The sequence below is a fragment of the Lepidochelys kempii genome, chromosome 1 (assembly GCF_965140265.1).
Source record: "Lepidochelys kempii isolate rLepKem1 chromosome 1, rLepKem1.hap2, whole genome shotgun sequence".
Lineage (NCBI taxonomy): Eukaryota > Metazoa > Chordata > Testudines > Cheloniidae > Lepidochelys > Lepidochelys kempii.
The window spans coordinates 111,948,847-111,969,554 of record NC_133256.1 but is presented as its reverse complement, the minus strand read 5'-3'; the positions used below and the strand labels follow the sequence as shown (position 1 = coordinate 111,969,554).

The 20,708-nt window shown below is 44.1% G+C and overlaps 1 protein-coding gene across 4 annotated transcripts in view; it reads left to right on the top strand.

Moving 5' to 3' along the window:
- Window positions 1-1,413: 1,413 nt before the first annotated feature.
- SH3RF3 (SH3 domain containing ring finger 3) overlaps window positions 1,414-20,708 on the top strand; it is a 383,024-nt gene continuing 363,729 nt past the window's right edge. For 3 of the 4 annotated variants that reach the window (XM_073350770.1, XM_073350780.1, XM_073350750.1), the window contains exon 1: window positions 1,415-3,285. In XM_073350770.1, the coding sequence (XP_073206871.1) occupies window positions 2,755-3,285 (531 nt within the window). In that variant the 5' untranslated portion in view covers window positions 1,415-2,754. Of the gene's footprint in view, window positions 3,286-20,708 lie in introns of all 4 variants that reach the window. The other variant, XM_073350759.1, reaches the window with a different exon arrangement.

The window sequence follows — 20,708 nt, the reverse complement described above, 5'->3', positions numbered from 1 at the left end:
CAGAGCCTCTTTTGTCCCTGCTGGGGGCTCCATGTGTGACTGAGCACTCAACTTGAGGAGAAGCGGGCGTGCATCCCACTTCCAGAAGCAGGACTGTTTCCATGCATGGCTCTATTTGTTCAGTGCTGTTTGGCACTCCAGGCAGAGGAAGCTGAGAAGGGATATCTGCTGCTCTTCCCAACGGACTGGGAGGCTGGAACACAGAGCCTTGGAATCCATGAAGGTCAGCTTGTCTGTGGGGGACATGTTCCTCACTATTGTTAGATTTTTCTGATTGTTTTCACCAGGTTGTTAGCAGTAAAGTGCAGCATAAAAACATATTACTTTTTATTGGGAGTGTATGTAACAGAAAAAGCAGTCACTAGTAGCAGTATATGATTTACTGTGTTATGACAAAGGTCTTGCCTGCCGAGAGAGAAATTGTATCACAGGAATTATTAGTAGAGACACTAATGCCTTCCTTCAAAGGTATTTAGTCACTGTTATTTAATCCTGGGGTTAGGCATGCAAATCCCAGTTTTGGCTCCAAAAAACTCTGGCCAAACTGTGTAGGTGCCTGAACTCACTTGGCACTTATATTTTTCAAGGTAGTATTTCCCTAGGGGCCTATGTTTCTGCCTTTGGGTATGTGCATTGCTGCCTCGCTCTAGTCCTCTGGACATCTATCTCCTGCCTAAGCCCCTGAGCAATTCAGAAACCGGATGAAGACAGGCATTTAGTCACTATGTCACTGATACAGTAGGCAAGCTCAGAGGCTGCCTACTTGATTGGGTCCCATTTAAAACCCAGCTAGAGAAAGAGCGCACCTTATAACTTTTAGCCCAATTGTTCGGGGACTCACCTGGGATGTGGGACACCCAGCTTTAATTCCCCTCTCCGCCTGAAGTGGGGAGAGGATTTCAACAGGGTCTCCTACCTTTCAAGAGATGCTCTAACCACTGGGCTATGGGTTATTCTGATGTAGGGCTCCCTTAGTCTCTCCTATTGAAGTTGTTGCACTCTGGCTAACTTATGAAAGAGAAGTTGAAGAAGGGGGACTGGCCCTGGAGTCTCCCACCTCCCAGGTGGGTGTTCTAACCACTGAACTACCTGAATCATTCCCATTTTCTTACTGACCCAATGACAAAAGGCAGTCATCCAGCTATCTGTCTAGCTGACAAGAGATTTCATTAGTATGAAATTGTAGTAAATATTAAGCTACACTCTCAAGGAATTTGTCCAGGAACCTCCCCTGGCCAATATCCATCTAGCACCATGCCAGTAGGTGCGGTGTCCGAGACTGTCCACTAAGGGGCAACCTACTGCAAGAAATATATTTTTCATGCGGAGTTTGAACAAACTTTTGCAAACTTCCCCAGCATCTCGGGTTGCTCCGGGGTGCGTATTTCCGTTGCTCTTACGCTGCCTTGAGCCTGGGGGTCGGATAGGAGAAAGCAATTTCCCCCCTGAATGGGGAAGAGAAGAAAGAAGAGAGGTTCTACAGCAGCAAGAAGCTTGGATTTAACTGGTCACTTTCACAGCACAAACACATTTAGCTGCCTTTGGCTATGGGCTGAACTAAAACGTTTCCTGAATGACTGGCTCGTGCTCGAGGACGGGAAGTGAGACGGAAGACTCTCCAGCTTGAATGAATTGCTGCTGTGCAGTTTGGACCGCATTCCCGGCAGATGAAGTGTTAGTGGCAAAGGCACATTGCTAGCTGGGCTGTCAGTCTCCAGCCTGTCTCCTTTTTTGGCAGCAGCATCCCTGGGCTGTTGGTCACTGGCCATCCTTCCTCAGAGGCAGGAAGTCAGAGCCAGTGGGCCCTGATGGTGACCACACAACTCGGCAAGGTGATTAGCGCTAACTGTGATGACCAGAAAATGAAAGCCAGCAAATCTTTCTGTATTTTTCAGGCCGAGTATCTGAGCCGACTCCTGGAGAGCACTTCTGTGCTTGCGTAAAGGAGGGGAGAGGGCACGGGGGTCACCCGTTTTCTTGAGAAAGGATTCTGCAAAAAGCTGCGCGGACAGCGTGTGTAAAGTAGTCTTGTTTGGTCCCGTTAACTCTCGTCTTCCCCGGGCTGATCGGCCCCTGTGCAGCATTTTTCCGCACTGCTATTTCTGCTCTTTCGAAGAGGAGGGGGGAGACACTGCTGAGTAAGGCGGGGGGGAGAGCGAGAGAGACCTGCTGCGATCGGGTTACAGCGAGCCATGGGGGAGCAGAGGAGGGGCCGCTTGGCGAGGAGCAGCAGCGGGTCAGATGAAGTGCTGAAGCCATCCCGGGGGGGATCTGCTTTGCCTCTTTCCGCTGTCTTCTGGGCCAGCCCCGTGGCTTCCAGCGAGGCTTGGATACGCTAAGCCGGCTCTCCGGATGCGCTATGCCCCATCCCAGCTGCTGATCGCACACAGCGGGTGAGGGAAACCCTGGGAAACAGGTGCCCTCCTCTTCCTCCAGCTCCACGCTGCCGGGGTTGCTCTCTCACCAGCATTCACCCGCGGGACGCCTGGGCTGCAAGGACATGGGGCTGACAGGGGCGGTCAGAGGGAGCCCGGCGGCCTGAACTCGGCCGTGCCCCCCGCTCTCTGACGGCCCGCTGCCCGGGGGGCGCCGCACCCCCTGCGGCTAGAGGCGCTGATTCACACTGCTGCCCCCCAGCGCTCCCCGCTGCCGCCCTGCGCGGCCGCCGCCGCCGCCCTGATGGCTCCCGCTGACAGGCCGCTGGCGGGGAGCCGGGGCCGCCATGTGCCGCGCTGGCCGCTGCTGCTGCTCTAGATGCTCCTAGGGGCGCCCTGGCTGTGCGCGCCCGAGGCGGCCGCAGCGAAGCGGGGAGCGGAGGCGCGGCGGGGAGGCGGCGAAGCGGCGGCGGCGGCGGCGGGGGAGGCGATGGACGAGTCGTCCCTGCTGGACTTGCTGGAGTGCTCCGTGTGCCTGGAGCGGCTGGACACCACGGCCAAGGCGCTGCCCTGCCAGCACACCTTCTGCCGCCGCTGCCTGGAGAGCATCGTCAGCTCCCGCCACGAGCTGCGCTGCCCCGAGTGCCGCATCCTGGTGGGCTGCGGGGTGGACGAGCTGCCCGCCAACATCCTGCTGGTCCGGCTGCTGGACGGCATCCGCCAGCGGCCCCGGGGCGGCGGCGGGAGCGGCGGCGGCAGCCCCACGGCGCAGGGCAGCGCGGCAGCAGCGGCCGCCGCCGCCCCTGGCAGCGGAGGAAGCGACCCGGCGGCGTCGCCCGCCTGTCATCCCGCGGCGGCCACCGGCTCCCCCAGCGCGGCCGCCGCCAGCCGGAGCGCCCTGCTGGGAAAGGTGGGTACAAGCCGCTGCCTCTGCAGCGCCTGGGGCACGGCCCCCTGCCCCCAGCCCGCTCCCTCCTCAGGGCACCCCCAGCCCTCTGCCCTGCCCCCCCAGGCACCCCGCACCCCCAGCCCTCTGCCCTGCCCCCTTCTCAGGCACCCCGCACCCCCAGCCCTCTGCCCTGCCCCCTTCTCAGGCACCCCGCACCCCAGCCCTCTGCCCTGCCCCCTTCTCAGGCACCCCGCAGCCCCAGCCCTCTGCCCTGCCCCCTTCTCAGGCACCCCGCACCCCAGCCCTCTGCCCTGCCCCCCCTCAGGCACCCCGCACCCCCAGCCCTCTGCCCTGCCCCCTCTCAGGCACCCCGCACCCCCAGCCCTCTGCCCTGCCCCCTTCTCAGGCACCCCGCACCCCCAGCCCTCTGCCCTGCCCCCTCAGACACGCCTCACCCCCAGCCCTCTGCCCTGCCCCCTTCTCAGGCACCCCGCACCCCCAGCCCTCTGCCCTGCCCCCTTCTCAGGCACCCCGCACCCCCAGCCCTCTGCCCTGCCCCCCCCTCAGGCACCCCCAGCCCTCTGCCCTGGCTCTCCACAGGCACCCCGCAGCCCCAGCCCTCTGCCCTGGCCCTCCCAGGCACCCCTCATCCCCAGCCCCCTGCCCTGGCCCCCCCAGGCACCCCGCACCCCCAGCCCTCTGCCCTGCCCCCTTCTCAGGCACCCCCAGCCCTCTGCCCTGCCCCCCCCTCAGGCACCCCCAGCCCTCTGCCCTGCCCCCTCCTCAGGCACCCTGCACCCCCAGCCCTCTGCCCTGCCCTCCCCAGGCACCCCCTGCCCCCTGCCCTGGCCCCCCCACAGGCACCCCTCACCCCCAGCCCCCTGCCCTGGCTCCCCCCAGGCACCCCGCACCCCCAGCTCTCTGCCCTGCCTCCTCCTCAGGCACCCCGCACCCCCAGCCCTCTGCCCTGCCCCCTCCACAGGCACCCCGCACCCCCAGCCCTCTGCTCTGCCCTCCCCCAGGCACCCCACACCCCCAGCCCTCTGCCCTGCTCCCTCCTCGGAGTTCAACTCCCCACGCACCCAGTCATCTGCCCTTCCTGTTCCTCGTGGACTCACTCGTCTCTCCAGTGTCCCTGCACCTTTACCCCACTTCCCCACATCTCTCGCTCTGTTCACTCATTCCCTTCTGTTTCCTTATGCACCTGTTTCCCTACACACTCACCCTCTGTTGGACACCCCTTCTTCTAGCAATGATTGTGCAGATACAAACTTCATGTCAGACATTCCCTTGCTGCTCACATACATGCTTCCGATCCTTGCATTTCCCTGTCCCCTCTATCTACACACATCCCTTACCCTCAGTCCCCCTGCACACAGCTTCTTCCCATTCCTCTTTCTCTCCCTGTAGAGGAGGAAAGAATCTGTTTAATTATTCCTCATCTCAGGCCATTTGGGAGATCATTGCTGTTTCATTTATGTTGTTTATTGTTGCTTTTTTTCAAACTAAGGGAGGCTTTGACCTTAGTATTCAGAGTAGATTTGAGAATCTCAAACTGAAGTTCTCAGTGGGGGAAGGACAAACTGTCAGTAGAGAGATTGGAAAATATTACTTTGGCTGTGCTGTTGCCACGGTCTTGGCAGTGTGTTTTAGGGGATGGTTGTTGCTTGCATGGATGTTTACATTCCAACATGGGAAAGTATGTTGTATTTCCCTCTGTACTGATATTAGTTTATATAGATTGCAGAGCTTGTTTTCTGTGGCAATTGGTCTTGTTCATTGACTTAAGACTTAAAAACTAGCCTTTTCTCTGTCACCTTGCCTCATCATTTTAATGACTGGTGTCTGAGAATAGTTTTTGAGACAAGAAAACATAATGGTTGCTAAATGTGAAAGATGTAATCAAAGATTAAAAGGGCCACACACATTCTAAAATCTTTAAAATACATACTGCGTTATGATTTCATTTTTTAAAATGTAATGTATTTCAGTAGGATATCCCATGTTAAACTTGTCAGTTTGGTTTGTCTCTATAATTAGATTTCCAGGTGTATGTGGTGTTCTAAACTTAGTCAGACTCCAGCCCAATCTATACACATTTTAAAACAGTGACATGACTTGTAATCATTGCTGTAGCAACTCACTATTTAATTGTGCTGAAAGTGTTACACAGCACACCATCGCACTGTTGTACAAACTAAAATTTCACACAGTGACTTGTTTCTACTGATCTATATACTTTACACTGAAATGCAAATACAATATTTATATTCCAATCTATTTATTTTATAATTATATGGTAAAAATGAGAAAGTAAGCAATTTTTCAGTAATACTGTGCTGTGACACTTCCATATTTTTATGTCTGATTTTGTAAGCAAGTAGACTTTAAGCGAGGTGAAACTTGGGAGTACACAAAACAAATCAGACTCCTGAAAATAGTCTGGAAAGGTTGAGAGCCACTGCTATAGGGCATAACTTGAGAACAGCCCTGAAGCTGCTCTGCATTACTCCAGAAACCAGCATGGCTCCCAGACTGAAGGGCTGCAGTGGGGGTTTAGCCACTGCTTCCCCCCACCCCTTCCCCAATCACAGCCCAGGAGGCTGTGGCCTCAAGAAAAGCCCCTGGTGGCTGCACGTGGCCACAGTGGCTGCATTTGAGAAACGGTGCAGTGGGTATTTCAATGTGATATTCTTTGGGACCCATGCTAAGGTTTTGAAGTTGTGCCTTCAGGAAATGATGGGAAATTCCATGAATTGTTTTCTATAAATGCAAATTTGGAACCTTACTGTGAAGTATGTTTGGGAATGCTTTGGGGATGATAGGTCCTTTTACTCAACTGTGTCCACATGCTATATGATATTCAGGTATTTAATAATGATTTCACAATTTAAAGAACCCAATTTTCTTTAAAGGGCAACTGTCCTTTATTTTTGTAGATACTTTTAATAAAATTTCAAACTTAGGCTTGATAGTTCATGATGTCAGAGTAACTCTTTTGAGATCAGATGTTAAAGATTATATAGTTTAAAATGAAGTTTATAGTCATTCGATCATTTTAAAACATGAAAATTCCCATGATCATCTGAATGTGTGTTTGAATTGGAAATATTTTATAGTTTTGGACTTCTATTCTGCAAAGGGATTCATGTGGGACTGGGAGGATCCTTATGCCTGCATGGATCCTGTTGCACAATCAGGCTCTGAATAAACATGCAATGAAAAAGACAGTTTCTGTTCTAAAGAACCCACAGTCTAAATGAAGACAAGACATTGCAGATCTGTGTTTGTAACACACAGTGAATTGTGTGGTAGGGAGGGGAAGAAGATGAGGGTCTCTGGGTAACTGTTATAGGAATACCTGAGTATATAGGTTGTGTGCACGATTGGAAGGGACTGAGTGTTAATTATTAATATTAATGAATAACTTTCTAACAAGTCACCTCCCTAGCAATTAATGTGATACACTGTACAGCAAGGAATCTTTCAGCGTTCAGGCACACTGTTGCATTCTAATGCTGATCACCTTGCCTGATCAACCCTTTTTGGGGGGGCATTTTACACACTGTTATGGTGCTTCCTTGAAACTTTTTATGCAAGTGAATTTGGTAGAAAGTAATATTGCTCCTAACACTTAGTCACATTCTAGCTTTTATGATGAACGACTACAGTTTTCCCTTCTTTCCACTAATGAATGTCTGAGCAGAGTGTTTCCATGAAACTGTTAGTTTAGCCTTTTGAATGACCTTTCAGTTTTATCTATGAAATCAATGCAGTGTTCCTGATTCTTACAAAGTTCATTACAGTGAAAGAAAGTCTGAACTAATCTCCTTTTAAAAAAAGCAGCAGGGGAGAATAATCCTCCTTAAAGCTGCTGATACAGCTGATTGCCAAGCTTTCCTGAAAACAAAATACAGCATTTCTATCTGTGTTAAACAATAGATGGTACAAAACTGCTTAGAATTAGGCTTTCTGTGATCTGACTGTGAAGAGCAGATATCATTTGGTCTTCTGTTATAGCCTTTAGAGAGACAAGGTGGGTGAGGTAATACCTTTTATTGGACCGACTTCTGTTGGTGAGGGAGACAAGCTTTTGAGTTTACATCGAGCTCTTCCTCAAGTCTGAGTGTGTCACAGATAAATACAAGGTGAAATGGATTGTTCAGCATAAGTAGTTAACACATATTTCAAGGGACCATTCAAAGTGAAGTGGCTTGTTAACACCTCTCCAGTCATAGAGAGGAAAAGATGGGGGGAAAGGCTGGGGGTAGGAGGAAAGTTAGTGGGTTGTAGATTGTTGTAATAAGCCATAAATCCAGGGTCTCTGTTCAGTCAGTGATTTTTAGTATCTAGCAAAGTTCTGTATTTAAGCTCCCAGGTTCATAAATTTGTTAGTCTCTAAGGTGCCACAAGTACTCCTTTTCTTTTTGAGAGGTCAGAGTGATCACTTTGTGAAAAATGGTCACCCACATGTGGCATGGTGTTTTTGTCTTTTATCATTTTTCCTGTGTGAGTTATTCAAGAGCACAGTGATTGTCCAGTTTTATCCACAGTAGTTGTTACTGGGTTATCACAACGTGTGATGTACTTCATCCAATGCACTAAATGTCCCAGTAACAACTGTGTGGGTGAAATGAGACAATCAGTATGCTCCTGAATGAACTCACATAGAGCTCTGTGTAAGCGCGAAAGCTTGTCTCACTCACCAACAGAAGTTGGTCCAATGAAAGATGTTACTTCACCCACCTTCTCTCTCATATATCCTGGGACCAACATGGCTATAATAACATTGCATACAACAGTTACAGCCTTTGACAACTTGGCTGTCTTGGAGGATATTTTGAAATGGTTTCTAATTTCAGCTGTTGCTCTAGATTTGTCACTTTCTGATATCAAATGGAAATCACACTATTTTTCACAGTTTAATAGCTTCATATCTTGGGAAGTGCTGTCATAGAAATGAGGTATTATCAATATAGTTTTTAGTTAGGGAAGAACACTATTTGCAGGTGAAGAATAATGACACAGAGTCCAAGGTCAGTTATGTCAAACTTCACTCTTGTTTAGAAGACGTTCAGATTGATACGTTAGAAATGTATGCTTGATGTGTATTCTCTCAGAATTTTAATTAACCTTAAAATAAAGTAAAAAAACCCGGCTAAGGCTTTGATAGAGAAGTCTATGCTTTAATATATACACGTTTAATTTCCCACAAGTGTAATGTTGTAGAAGTGGTATTTTTCAGCTTCAGAGTGGGTGTTGTAAAGTGTGTAACATTTTGGCAGAACTTTGGGTTCTGTGCGTTGCTTTAGTCTCTCTTTAGCAAGTATTCTTTTGCAACCTTACAAATATTTAGTAACATTTTATTAAGAGTGCTGAATTATAATTCAACAGGGAGTTGTTATGAAATGTTGTTATGAATATGTGGATATTCTTTTCTTTATTCTACGGATAAGTTGAACTCTGGAAATATTTCAGTTACCCAAGAATATATGGTTTGGATCTGCTTTATAAACATTAAGATTCTGAAGTGTTTTTACCTGAACTAGATACTTCAGATTCTGTTCACATGAAACTGTGTGCGACCTTGGACTAGTCTGTGCCTCAATTTCAGTGTATAAAAAGGTGACAGTATAGATCCCCAATTTTTAAAGCGTTTTGATATAATCAGATTAAGATGCTATGTAAACGCAAAGTAGTATTATACAGAGGTTTGGAAGCTGAAAGCACACTGAAAGAATAAGAGGAAGTTCAGAAACTGTTAGAGTGCCTAGGGGATAAAATAGGAGGCTAAGAGTGGTTTGTAATGGTAGCAGCATTAGATACAAGGTTATAATATATTAGCTCTTCTGTTTCCATTACCATATAGAACTGTGTTGGGAATTCAGGATCTATCAAGAGTAAATGGCTCCTTACATCCCTAAGATAAATTTTTTCCCATTGTTTTAAACAATTCATAAAGTGTGTAGTTTAGGATTTTTCTGGTCATACTAAGATAACACACTTGAGACTGTGGAACTCTCGTAGGAACTAAGGACCATTACAAACCTTGTCACCTTCTGCTCCAAGTCAAGGCACACTTATATATACACCCCGTTCACCCCACCTTCCAAAATAAAACACAGCACACACTATCCTCCCTCTGAGGAGAGGATGAGAGAGAAGAAAAACCACAGGTGACAGATGTTTGTCACATTGCTTAATACACTACTAGAAGGTGCTCAGATAATATGGGGATGAGAGTGGTATAAGAATAGCATCTCAGCTGGTAGGAGTTAAGCAACTCATGTATAGTATTTTCCTTATTTTTCATTGAATGCTTCGTCCATATATCAGATTCGGGGAGGAGGGGTATTTCACCTTTTCAGGTGCAGACGTCCACAATTTACAAGCCCCTGCACCTATGGGGAAACTCGCTGCTCACAGCTTTTCTGGAATTCCTTCCAGTGGAGGGAACAGCTTTAATTTGTGGCCAGGACTTCATAGTAGCTTTAATGGTTGAAACTTCCTAGGAGTGAAGCAGCACATTTCCTAGGAGCCCAGTGTCAGGTCAGATCATCTATGTACTTTCTAGGCCCCTGGGCCAGCCCCCTTGTGGCGGTGGTGACCGGCAGGAAGGGCCAGCTCCATCCCCAGGCCAGCTGTGGCCCTAGCCGCAGTGCCGCTCCGCCTCCAGGCCAACTTCAGCCTCAGCGGTGTTCCGCCTCCAGGCCAGCTTTGCCCTCATTCCCTCTCCACCCCAGCCCAGCTCCGCCTCTCGCTCCAGCTCCTTCCCCATTCCTAGTTCTGCCCCCAGCTCCACATTCATCCCAAGCTTCTCTTCTGAGGAAGCCTTGGCCATGCAGAATTGGAGGGGGTGCGTGGACAGATTCTGTTACTGGTAAGTGGAGGGTGTGACAGGAAAAGTTTGGGCACCACTGTTCTAGGCTGCAGCTGGCAAACTTGCGTCCACTGTGGAGTGGAGGTTGTAGGCATTTTGCACTGCTGTGCTTCCCATCTAGGTGGACTTTTCACTACTAGGGGCCCACAGCCTGGGTTCTGCAGGAGGAAGTGAATTAAGCCAAGCATTTACATGTCTGAATCTGGAAAGATCATGTTTATGTAGCCTAAAACTTTTAGGAGCAATAGAGAGAAAAAAAGCACATACGTTGCCTTAATATTGAAGAAAACCTTGAGTCCAGCTTTTTAGGTATCTAATTCATGAAGAGGGTAGCATCACACTTCGTAACAATATCTGATCAGCTGATACACTTTATTTTTCTGCCTCTGATTCAGATTTTTTTTCTTGTAGTGCTATAGTTTTGCTGGAAACTGCCCTGAATTTAAACAAAAATGTAATCTAAATCTCTCAACTTGAACCTTTTTGTCTTTCTTGATTGTATCTGAAAGACATGTTTCTGCACAGGAAGGTTAAAAAGTGTCTTAAAGCATTTTAAAAAAAAACAGCAAAAAGCTCTGGGATTTTCATTTATTTTTCTATGTTCCAACCCCATTAAAGAAAGCCGAAGTATCAAAAGTGCGCGTGTGTTAGAGGAGATGGGAAATGCTATGGAGATGCATCAGATGAATTTATAATATACTAAATTGTTATATATATATATAAGAATAAAGAAAAGGAGTTTTTCTTTTTGCGAATACAGACTAACACGGCTGCTACTCTGAAACCCGTTATTATGCAAGGCACTGAATTTAGCCGTATGGAGTGGAAACCTATCAACTTCATTTTAAATTTGTTAGTCTCTAAGGTGCCACAAGTACTCCTTTTCTTTTTGCGAATACAGACTAACATGGCTGCTACTCTGAAATATATAAGAATGTCACTGTTTTCAGTTGTCAACTTTAAGCCCATTATGTCTTGCAAAAATCAAATAGTTTGTTCTGTTTTACCAAACTTTCAGATATTGCTATTATCTTTTGGTAACTAGCTAGAGAAATGTTTGATGAACTATTGAATATTTGAGTTTTTCATTGGTGGAGTTAGTTCACTTCAGATTGGAATCACTACCAATGGCCTGAGTCAAAGTGAACATAGAATAAAAAGATGACTCTGGAAGGGACTTTGTGCAATGACTGTAGTGGATTCAGAACTATTATATTCATCTGTAAATCAGTGACAACAAATCTAACAGATACCGTAAGTGATGCCTTTGGAAACCAGAGTCACTGACATGTTTGAGCATACTGTACAAATAAAGTATTTCAAGTATGATGAACAATACCAATATTAAAGAGAGGACTACTCTTTGCTGTGGGTAAAGTGTGACAGATGTGGTGGGTGACATGATATTGTATGACTGACTTCTGAATGATGTATTAGAAGAGAGCCTAAATACTGTACACTTAACCAATGCACAGCATTCTTTCTCAATGATTCAGGGTTGTATATATCACTAAACATAACAATATTTAGTTAACTGTTGTTCAGTAAGTAGCCACTCAAAGATAAAAGACATAAGCTAGGAAGTATGTTAAACCCTGTGTTCTACCCAAATTCTAACTCTGGTAATTCTTCCCTTTCTGTCCTAAACTGTTGTGTAGTTTTGCTGTTTTCTGTTTTGGGAGGCAGCGTGGTCTGGTTCTTAAAGCTTGGAACGGGGACTTAGGAGATCTGGGTTTATTCACAGTTCTGCCACTGACCCTGAGGAAGTTGCTTGAACTTCAGGTTCCCCTTCTGTAAAGTGAGGATAATAATGCTTTCCCACCTCAGCTATCCCTCTGAAACCTGTACAGTGATTTGAGATCTTCAGATGAAAGGTGCTGCATAAGTGTAAAGTTGTTATTAAAGAATTTGGGATCATATGAGATGAAAAAGTACTCTCCATATTGAAGATTTTACTATTATTTTCTGTCTATTGATAAAATTTAGTAAAGTTGCCTTTTTTGCTTCTGGGGCATACTGGTATAGCATATAAATATTCCAGTAACCTGTATATATAAGGGTGTATCTACATTGCATGCTTCTTTTGGCAGCATACATACCCACAGTAGGGTTGTCAATTTTGGTTGAATATATTCCTGGAGGTTTCATTGCATGACATAATCTTTAATTAAAGATTAAGTCTTTAATTCTTGGAGACTCCAGGGCAGTCCTGGAAGGTTGGCCAACCCTAATATAACCCTCCCTAGCACAGGAATCAATAGTAGAATAGCCTGTGAGGCACAGTTTAGGGAAATAGACATGCCTGAAGAGTGTGGATACTCGAATATGCATCCTACACACTAGCTACTTGCCTAAGCTGTGCTTCTCGTCTACACTGCTATTTTTACCACTGTCGTTACCTTCTTAATGCTGGAGCCTTTCCCTGCTGCAGGAAAAGACTCCCCCTGTGATGAAAGTCTCTGGCAGGGGAGAGGCAATGGGGAAAATGACCTACCTGCTGTCTCCCTTCTTCTAGAGCCTTTCACTAACATGTGTAGCTACACAGTGCTGTGTGGACGCAGCCTGCTTTTCACTGCACCATGTACCTTACACACTGCTACAAGTGGTATGTAGTATAGACATAACCTAAATTCCATAGCAGGACACAGTATTCCTTGTTTCTAATCTTAACAGCTTGTACAAAGACGTAACTCCTGTTGTTGGCCAGATGCCCAGCAGGTCAAGCTCTGTAGATATGTTGGCTTTTAATGTGTGTGTGTCTGTTTTTGAAGGTCAGTGAGGCTATCTGTTTGTGATATAATCCTTCCCTGACAACAGAAACCATGCAGTTTATTGACCAAAATGGCAACATAAAATATTAAAACCCTGGTATATTTATATCTGTGTGTAGATCATGTAGACTCTCAAGGCTTTTTCTTACCATCTAGAGCTATTTTAATTTACTATCTTATCATTTTAACCTAATCCAGTTACTGGCTGAATCTTTTCTGCACTCCTGGCTTGAAGTGGATTCCATAATATACAGGGTTTACAGTTTGGTTCAGTGGCTCTCAGCACCCCCACTATAAAAATTGTTCCAGCACCCCTGCAAAGTCGGCTTTGATATAAGTGGATTCAACTCTAATAAAGCTATTGGGCACATACCAGAGCTGAATTTTGCCTAGTCTTTTCAGTGTTTATATTTTCCAACAGTTTTTTCATAGTGTGGGAGCACGCTCTTATGGAAGGGCCCAAGATTTGTTCAGCTAGTCCAAGGATGACTTGACAAAGGAGAAGAATAGTGGGAATGGAGAAAGCTGCATGACCTTGGATCTGCTCCAACTCTCACTGCAATTGTGATCCTGCTCCTGGGGAGAAAACAACAGGAGCGCCTGAGAGTCATCTGTCATTTATCTCTACTTTCATAACAACCCCCTGTGCCTGCAGCTACAGAGCTGTTCACATATAGAGGTATGCAGCCTTGGGCAGTGCTTACTAGCCTGAGCATCTCTGAACTGATCCTGTGGCACTGAGACCAGGTGGAAGAGAACATGGAACCACCTATGGAAGCTCCCAGTGCAAGCAGGATGTAGCTTTCTGGTAAGGGAAAGACAAGGATGGGAAGTCACAATATAAGTCAGAAAAAATAATAAAAATTAGAAAAAAAACATACACAACAAAAGAATGAGAAAGAAAGAAAAAAGACTAACGGCAGAAGAGAGAGAAGATAGAGGGGGAAAAAAGATGGGAACCATTGTGCTAATGCATGGTGTGGTGGACAGGGGACAGTAAACCCAGCTGCATCCTTGGTTCTCTTTCATCCATATGTTTCTCCTCCAGACATTAGATATAATGTTTTTTCCTGCCAGTTCTTGGGGTTACTGATCCTTTAGTTTTAATCAATTGATTGTGTTGCACAACAGCTGCACTCACACGCCAGTTGGCTCCTGTTTGCAGAAAGTATAAGTTTTTATTGATTGGAGAAAGATGATGAAAACACTTTTAAAATATGTTTAAATACAATTCAAACCAAATATAACATGTGACTGAATGTTTACCCTAAACACAGTCACTCGCTGATTGGATGCAGTCATTGACTACTTTATCACATCCAAGTATATGTAATTTGATAGATTTAAGATTCTGCTTAAAGAACAAAATTTAAAACTAGAATTACACATAACCTGAACTCTTTATGTAAGCATAGTAGATTTGGGTCTTAACTTGTTTTTTCCCTTTTAAAGGAATAGATTGCAAGTTGGATTTGTCTGTTCCTGTTCCATTAGTACAGTGCTGATTTTAATGTGATTTCCATCGTTCTGTTTTTGTTCAGTCCATGGGTACAGAATGGTAGCATTGTTTGAAGAGTCCTCTCTCCAGTCAAAATAATAATAAAAGAATTTCCATAGAGGTCTCTATCTTGTCCTGTTTTGGAAACTACAAAATTTAGCAACCCTGTGCGCAGTTGGATCAAAAGAGAGAAGGCATATTACATATTAACATATTAAGTCCATACTAACTTTAAAAATAGATAAATGGGAAAAAATTCTTATATTCTGTAAATAACAAAATGTAGTTTGATTAAATGACTTTAATTGGAATTTTCACAGAAGCATGATATGATTATCAGGAGGGTAATTGTTCTGTTAGTTGTAAAACTATTTCCTAATTTCTTGCAGATGAATAGCATCTCATTTTGGGGAAGATTGGGGGATAATGACTTCATCATGTTAGTGAAGCGTTTGCCCCTCTGTTTGCTGTCAACTGGGGTTTGATTTACCATACAAGTGAAATAAATGCTGTTTGTGGTTTTAGTGAGTGCATTTCCATGTGTGTAGTCAGTAATTGTGGGAAGAGGTCATTCATTAGTTTGTGCTTGGAATGTGTTTCCGTTATTACAACAACATGACCAAGACACTGATTAGTCAATCAACTTAGCATTAATATTTATTTTTCAGGTGTTTTTAAAACCTGATTCAAAACTGTGGATTAGACATTTGCCCTCTGTGAGCTTTAAAATGACTTGCTTTCATGCGATAACAAATACGAGTTTCAGTTTAAAAAAATTCATGACTGAGTACTTGCTGGTTTGTTATCAAAATGCTAATGACTGTGCTAGAGTCTCAATTTTTGTCTGAGGGAGGACTAGAATAGACACAGTCTCTGAATAATGGCCTTTGTAATATTTATTTAATACCTCACTGAGCTGCACGAACCTTTCCCCATGTGGGTAGAAGTTCATTTACTTACAACTGTTGATGTTTGTTAAAATGAATGTAGGAGCAAGGGCCCAGATGTTAAAGGTGTTTAGGCTTTGCTGTGATCAGTATTGCACTGCTTAACTGATTTAGGAGCTTGAATCTCATTTTCAAAAGTGATTAAGGCAGGAGTTTAAATCCCATCAACTGTTGATGGGATTTTAGCTTGTAAGTGCCTAAATACTTTTTGAAAATAAGATTTAGGCTCCTAAATCAGTTAGGCATTGTGATGATGAACACAGCAATGCTTAAATAATACCTTTAATAATCTGGGCCAAGATTTATAATTTCCAGCATGTTGCTACATCTTTTCCACAGATAAAAGCTATTGAAATTCTATCAAAACAAGAGACAGTATTGACTTTGGCACACTCTATTTTGATTGTGTGTGTTTGTTTAAAAAAACCCAAAAGTCAGCCAGTGTTTTGGTTCTGTGATTTTCTAAAAGGACAAGTACACTTACATTATCTAGTATGATGTGGAGTAATGTTTAGCATGTGCTGATTTCAAACTAAATCAATGTGAAAACTTTTATTTTTTTGTGAACTACTGTATCAAAGATGATTTTATGGATTTCCTTTTTTTCTATTTCTAGCTGCATTTTGGAGCAATTTCTAACCCAGCTGCATTTTTTATGGTGCCTAACTGCTTATGAAATTTGAAATTATGATTATTGTAACTTTTCAAAGTTTGCAACAGTTTCATCTCCTTCACGATACCAATATATTTTCTTTTGACGTTATAGTGGTAGTTATTTTAACTTAGAATGGTTTGTTTTTGTTTGGTTGGTTTTATTTTGTATAACTTCCGGTATCTATACATGAAAAGATCACAAATTAAAGATTTGCCACAGCCCTTCTGATTGCTTCCATGTAGAATTTGGAACTATCATGAAGTATTTGGGCTGTGATGACTTTAAAATATTATAGAATTTTTCAAATACTATACTTTGCTAAGAAACCTAGACTGTTTCTTCCAGTGATCTCTAAGGGTTTTAAATAATGTTTTTCATAAATGATGTTCAGATTTGTGCTGGATGGGTCTGGGTCCGTGCTCTCCCAACAAATGTTAACAAGTATTGAAGACTAGTATTCAGTGCACATATTTCTCCACATTTGAGCAGTCCCTCCCTCTCTAGTTATCTAACTAGGCAAGGAGTAAAAGGAAAAAAAAAGAGAGGGTGGGAAGGATCCCAACCTCCCCTACTGTGAATACCGTATACACTATACAGGCAAGATGTATGATAAATTATGCAAGGATTTACACATTGTCATTCAGTCAGTTTTTCAAAGAACTATTTAACAACTGTCATTTAAGAGTCTTGTATATATAGATTGGTTAGTTTGGTCTTCGGTGTTTCCATTAGGCATTTCCCAGAATTAAGGCCCTGTAATTTAAATATAGTAATCTAAATTTGATACTGATATGAACCACATGCCAAGTTTATTGTCACATGTTTGTGAACTCTCTTTCACTCACTACTTTCCCTCAGTTAAAAACTGTAGCCATTCAGTAGTTATCTCAGCTTGGCCACTTCATTACAATCTGTCATTCTAGAATCCCAAAATTCTTTCTCCCTTATGGTGTCTCTAGTTCAGGGATCAGCAACCTTTGCACACGGCCCATCAGGGAAAGTCGCTGGTGGGCCAGGACGATTTGTTTACCTACAGCATCCGCAGGTTTGGCCGCTCGCAGCTCCTACTGGCTGCGGTTTGCTGTCCTTGGACAGTGGGGGAAGCGGACTTGCCCCATACACCCAGCATTATTTAAGTGGGTATAGGCTATAAAAGGATTCAAGAACTCTGTATAACCTCTCATCTGATTAAACAATTTTATTAATCTTTATTAGCAAACAAAAACTACATTTCATGACAGTTAAGACAGTAGGACTTGTCCCACACACCCAAAACCTTGAAAGCATGAAAATAAGAAGTTAAGGGACAGACTTATACTTTCTTTGCCACTTTCATATTGCCAACAACATAGTTGATAACACACTCCAGGATGCAATATGAAGGTGGGCTGATAGGCATGAGTCTTTCTCCACAATTTTCTTTTTTCTTATTTCCCTGCTTTTAAATTTTTGGCTGCGAGGGATGTGTCCTGCCACAACCTTAACTGTCCCAAAGTGTAGTTTTTGTTTGCTAACTTCCTAGTTTGTTTGTTTGTTTTTTGCTGTACCTCAGCACATAGCTTCCCAGCATCAGGGAGAATAGGGTCTGCCTGCCTGGCTGGGAATTGGAGAGAGAAACTGCTGCTGAAGTTGCTCCTGACTAGGTTGACTCTCCTGAAGAGTATGAAAGTCTGTGACATGCCTTGGTAAATTTTGTGTTTTATTATGTTTTATCCCCATTTAAAAGTTATTGAAAATAAGTACCCCAAGAGCAAGCCTCCATGTTAAGCAGTGATAACATAAACCCAGCTGGGGGAAACTTCCATCAAATCACTTTCCAAAATATTCCACAGCCTCTTTTGAACTTCTGGAAAATGGATACAGCCAGGAACAACTGTGGCAGCAAAGTGTGCATGACTGCATTGCATGCACAGATCTGCCTATTGCTCTCTCCCTTCCTTTTCAGTATGAGGCATACTGCTCAACCTTCAAATGTACCAAATAGAAACACCTCCAAGTGTGACAAGTGCTATCTTGGCCAATGCCAGGGGTTGAACCAATGACCTCCGAAGCTAAAAAATAACATGAATATTTACAGATTGGTCTCTAGAGCAAGGCTTTTGAATTGAGAGTTATCACAGACTTTCAGCCTCTGTGGATTGGGCACAGAGAGGGAGATAGAACACACACACACACACACAGACTGACTAAAAGGTTATACAAGCAAAATGTGTGACAGATGACTGAAATATGAAGCATGGATATTATGGTGATTCATGTAATAACTTACAGATTCATAGATTTTAAGTACAAAACTTATTTTAAAGAACTCTTCTCACTGTGTGACTCATAGTCTACCATACCGTCCCCCTACATAGAAAAACAGCAGGGTTTGAACCTCTTGATTTTTATATCCCTAGTAGGCCTTTACTGTTTGAGCTACAAGAGTAATTGGTAGCCTGTTTGCAGACCAGTCTCTGGAGGAGCATTTGACACACACTTTCCCAGTGGGGCTATCACCAGCAGGAGAGTGAATTTGTGTGGGGGGTGGAGGGTGAGAAAACCTGGATTTGTGCTGGAAATGGCCCAACTTGATGATCACTTTAGATAAGCTATTACCAGCAGGACAGTGGGGTGGGAGGAGGAATTGTTTCATATTCTCTGTGTGTATATAAAGTCTGCTGCAGTTTCCACAGCATCCGATGAAGTGAGCTGTAGCTCACGAAAGCTCATGCTCAAATAAATTGGTTAGTCTCTAAGGTGCCACAAGTACTCCTTTTCTTTTTACAACTATTTATGAGTCAGCAATAGAATATTGGTGATTAAGTGGTTTATAGTGTTTAGACATAAAATAACCCAAACTGGATTAACTCAATCTGAAAGGCAGTATGTGGTAGTGGATAAGATAGCGATGTGTAATGTTAGAGATCTGGCTTCTGTGTCTGTGGTGACCTTGCATAAACTCTCTGCTAACTTATTTTAAAAATGGGTGGTGGAGTGTTCAACAGCTCTTCCCTGGCTGCTTTCCAGTCTCAGGGTCATGGCTGTAGCCAATAATAAAGGTGCTGAATTGCAGGGGAATCTAAACAGCACTTAGAGGTGAGATTTGAATTGCAGATCCATTCTTTCCCAGCTCAGGAGACTTTCCTTTCTGCTAGAGGAATATTTGGTCACCATGGGGGGACTCTCTCTCACTTTTACCCCTGAAAGGGAGGGTTTACGTTGGCCCATGTATTTTCTGTTAAGGCTAAAGAGTTATACAATTCTTTCTAGAAAAACACTGCCGATGTAGAACTGATATTCTAAGAATCAGCTACAACGCAACACAAAGGGCAGGTCCCAGAATATGTTAGATTTCTTGCGAATGTAGTACAAAGCAAAGTGAGAGAATGCAATGGGTGAAAAAAACACCAAAGGGGTGATTTCTGAATTCTTATTATTCTGTTTATCAATTCATTTTTCATCAAATCACCACAAGAAAGTAAAATTGTGCTCAAAGTTTATATTCTTTATTTTGGTTTTTCCTATTGCAATGAGATTTTCCTATTTTAACAAAATAAAGGTTTGTTATTATTAATCATGTTTATTACAATGTCTAAGGGCAACCAAGAATAGGACCCTCTTGTGCTTATCATTGTACGAACACAGAATAGTAGATGGTCCGTGCTCCCCAAAGAGCTTACAATCTAAATGGATAAGACAGACAGAGGGTGAGGGAATCTAACACGGCAAGTAGAATGAACAATGGGATGGCAGCAAATATCATGTTAGTTCCATTATTATTAATTATTATTATTATTATATTGGGTAGGTTTATGTAGGAGGGGATAAGCTAAATGGAAAGAAAAGAGAGGGGGAGGGAGTAAGGAGGACAGGCCAGGTGAGAAGAAAGAAAGAGGGAGAGGTCTAAAGTGAAGCTTAGGTGAAGAGACCATGAATGAGAGAGAGGAAGAGGGTTGAAGCAAACAGCCAATTATCAGAAGAAAGCGAAAAACAAATATAGCTAATGACTATCCCCTGACGGATCTTAACAGTCCAGCCCCATGGTTTTGACCTTCTATGCCATCTCTGGTTAAAGCTCATTCGCTTCTGATGGGGAATGTAGATTGATCAGATGTGCTGCTAATAACTTTAAGTGTGTCCTTCTCAATTTCCCCCTTGCCACTGTGGTTAGTTAGAAGATGTAGGCATAGGTGCTGGAACTACGGGGGAGAGGGGAGTGCTGCTGCATCCTCTGGCTTGAAGTGGTTTCCATTATATACTGGGTTTATAGTTTGGTTCAATGGCTTTCAGCACCCCCACTATACAAATTGTTCCAGCATCCCTGGATATAGGCAACATACTGGCTGATTGCGCCCATTGGCAAGTGCTGCCTGGTTCCCTCATGGACTTGCATGGTGCCTTTCCCTCATTTACTGAGTGGTTAAGACACTTTGACATTCTTGAGCTGAATCTATGTAAATACAATTGTGATAGATATGGAAGTCCAGTCAAAACTGTAGCAAGATCTCTGAATGTCCAGAGGTCCGTGCTTTGTCTGCTTCTGCCCATACCAGCAGGAGTCTCTGGCTGTCTCCTCTCTGCAGTTTTCCCTCAAGGCCATATGATGGGGAGAAGGGTGGCACCAGCTGGGTTCCAGTGCCCTTGTAGTTGGGGTGGGTGTGTCTCCTGTTCAGTCTATGCTCTGTAACACAACCGTAACTAATTATCCCCA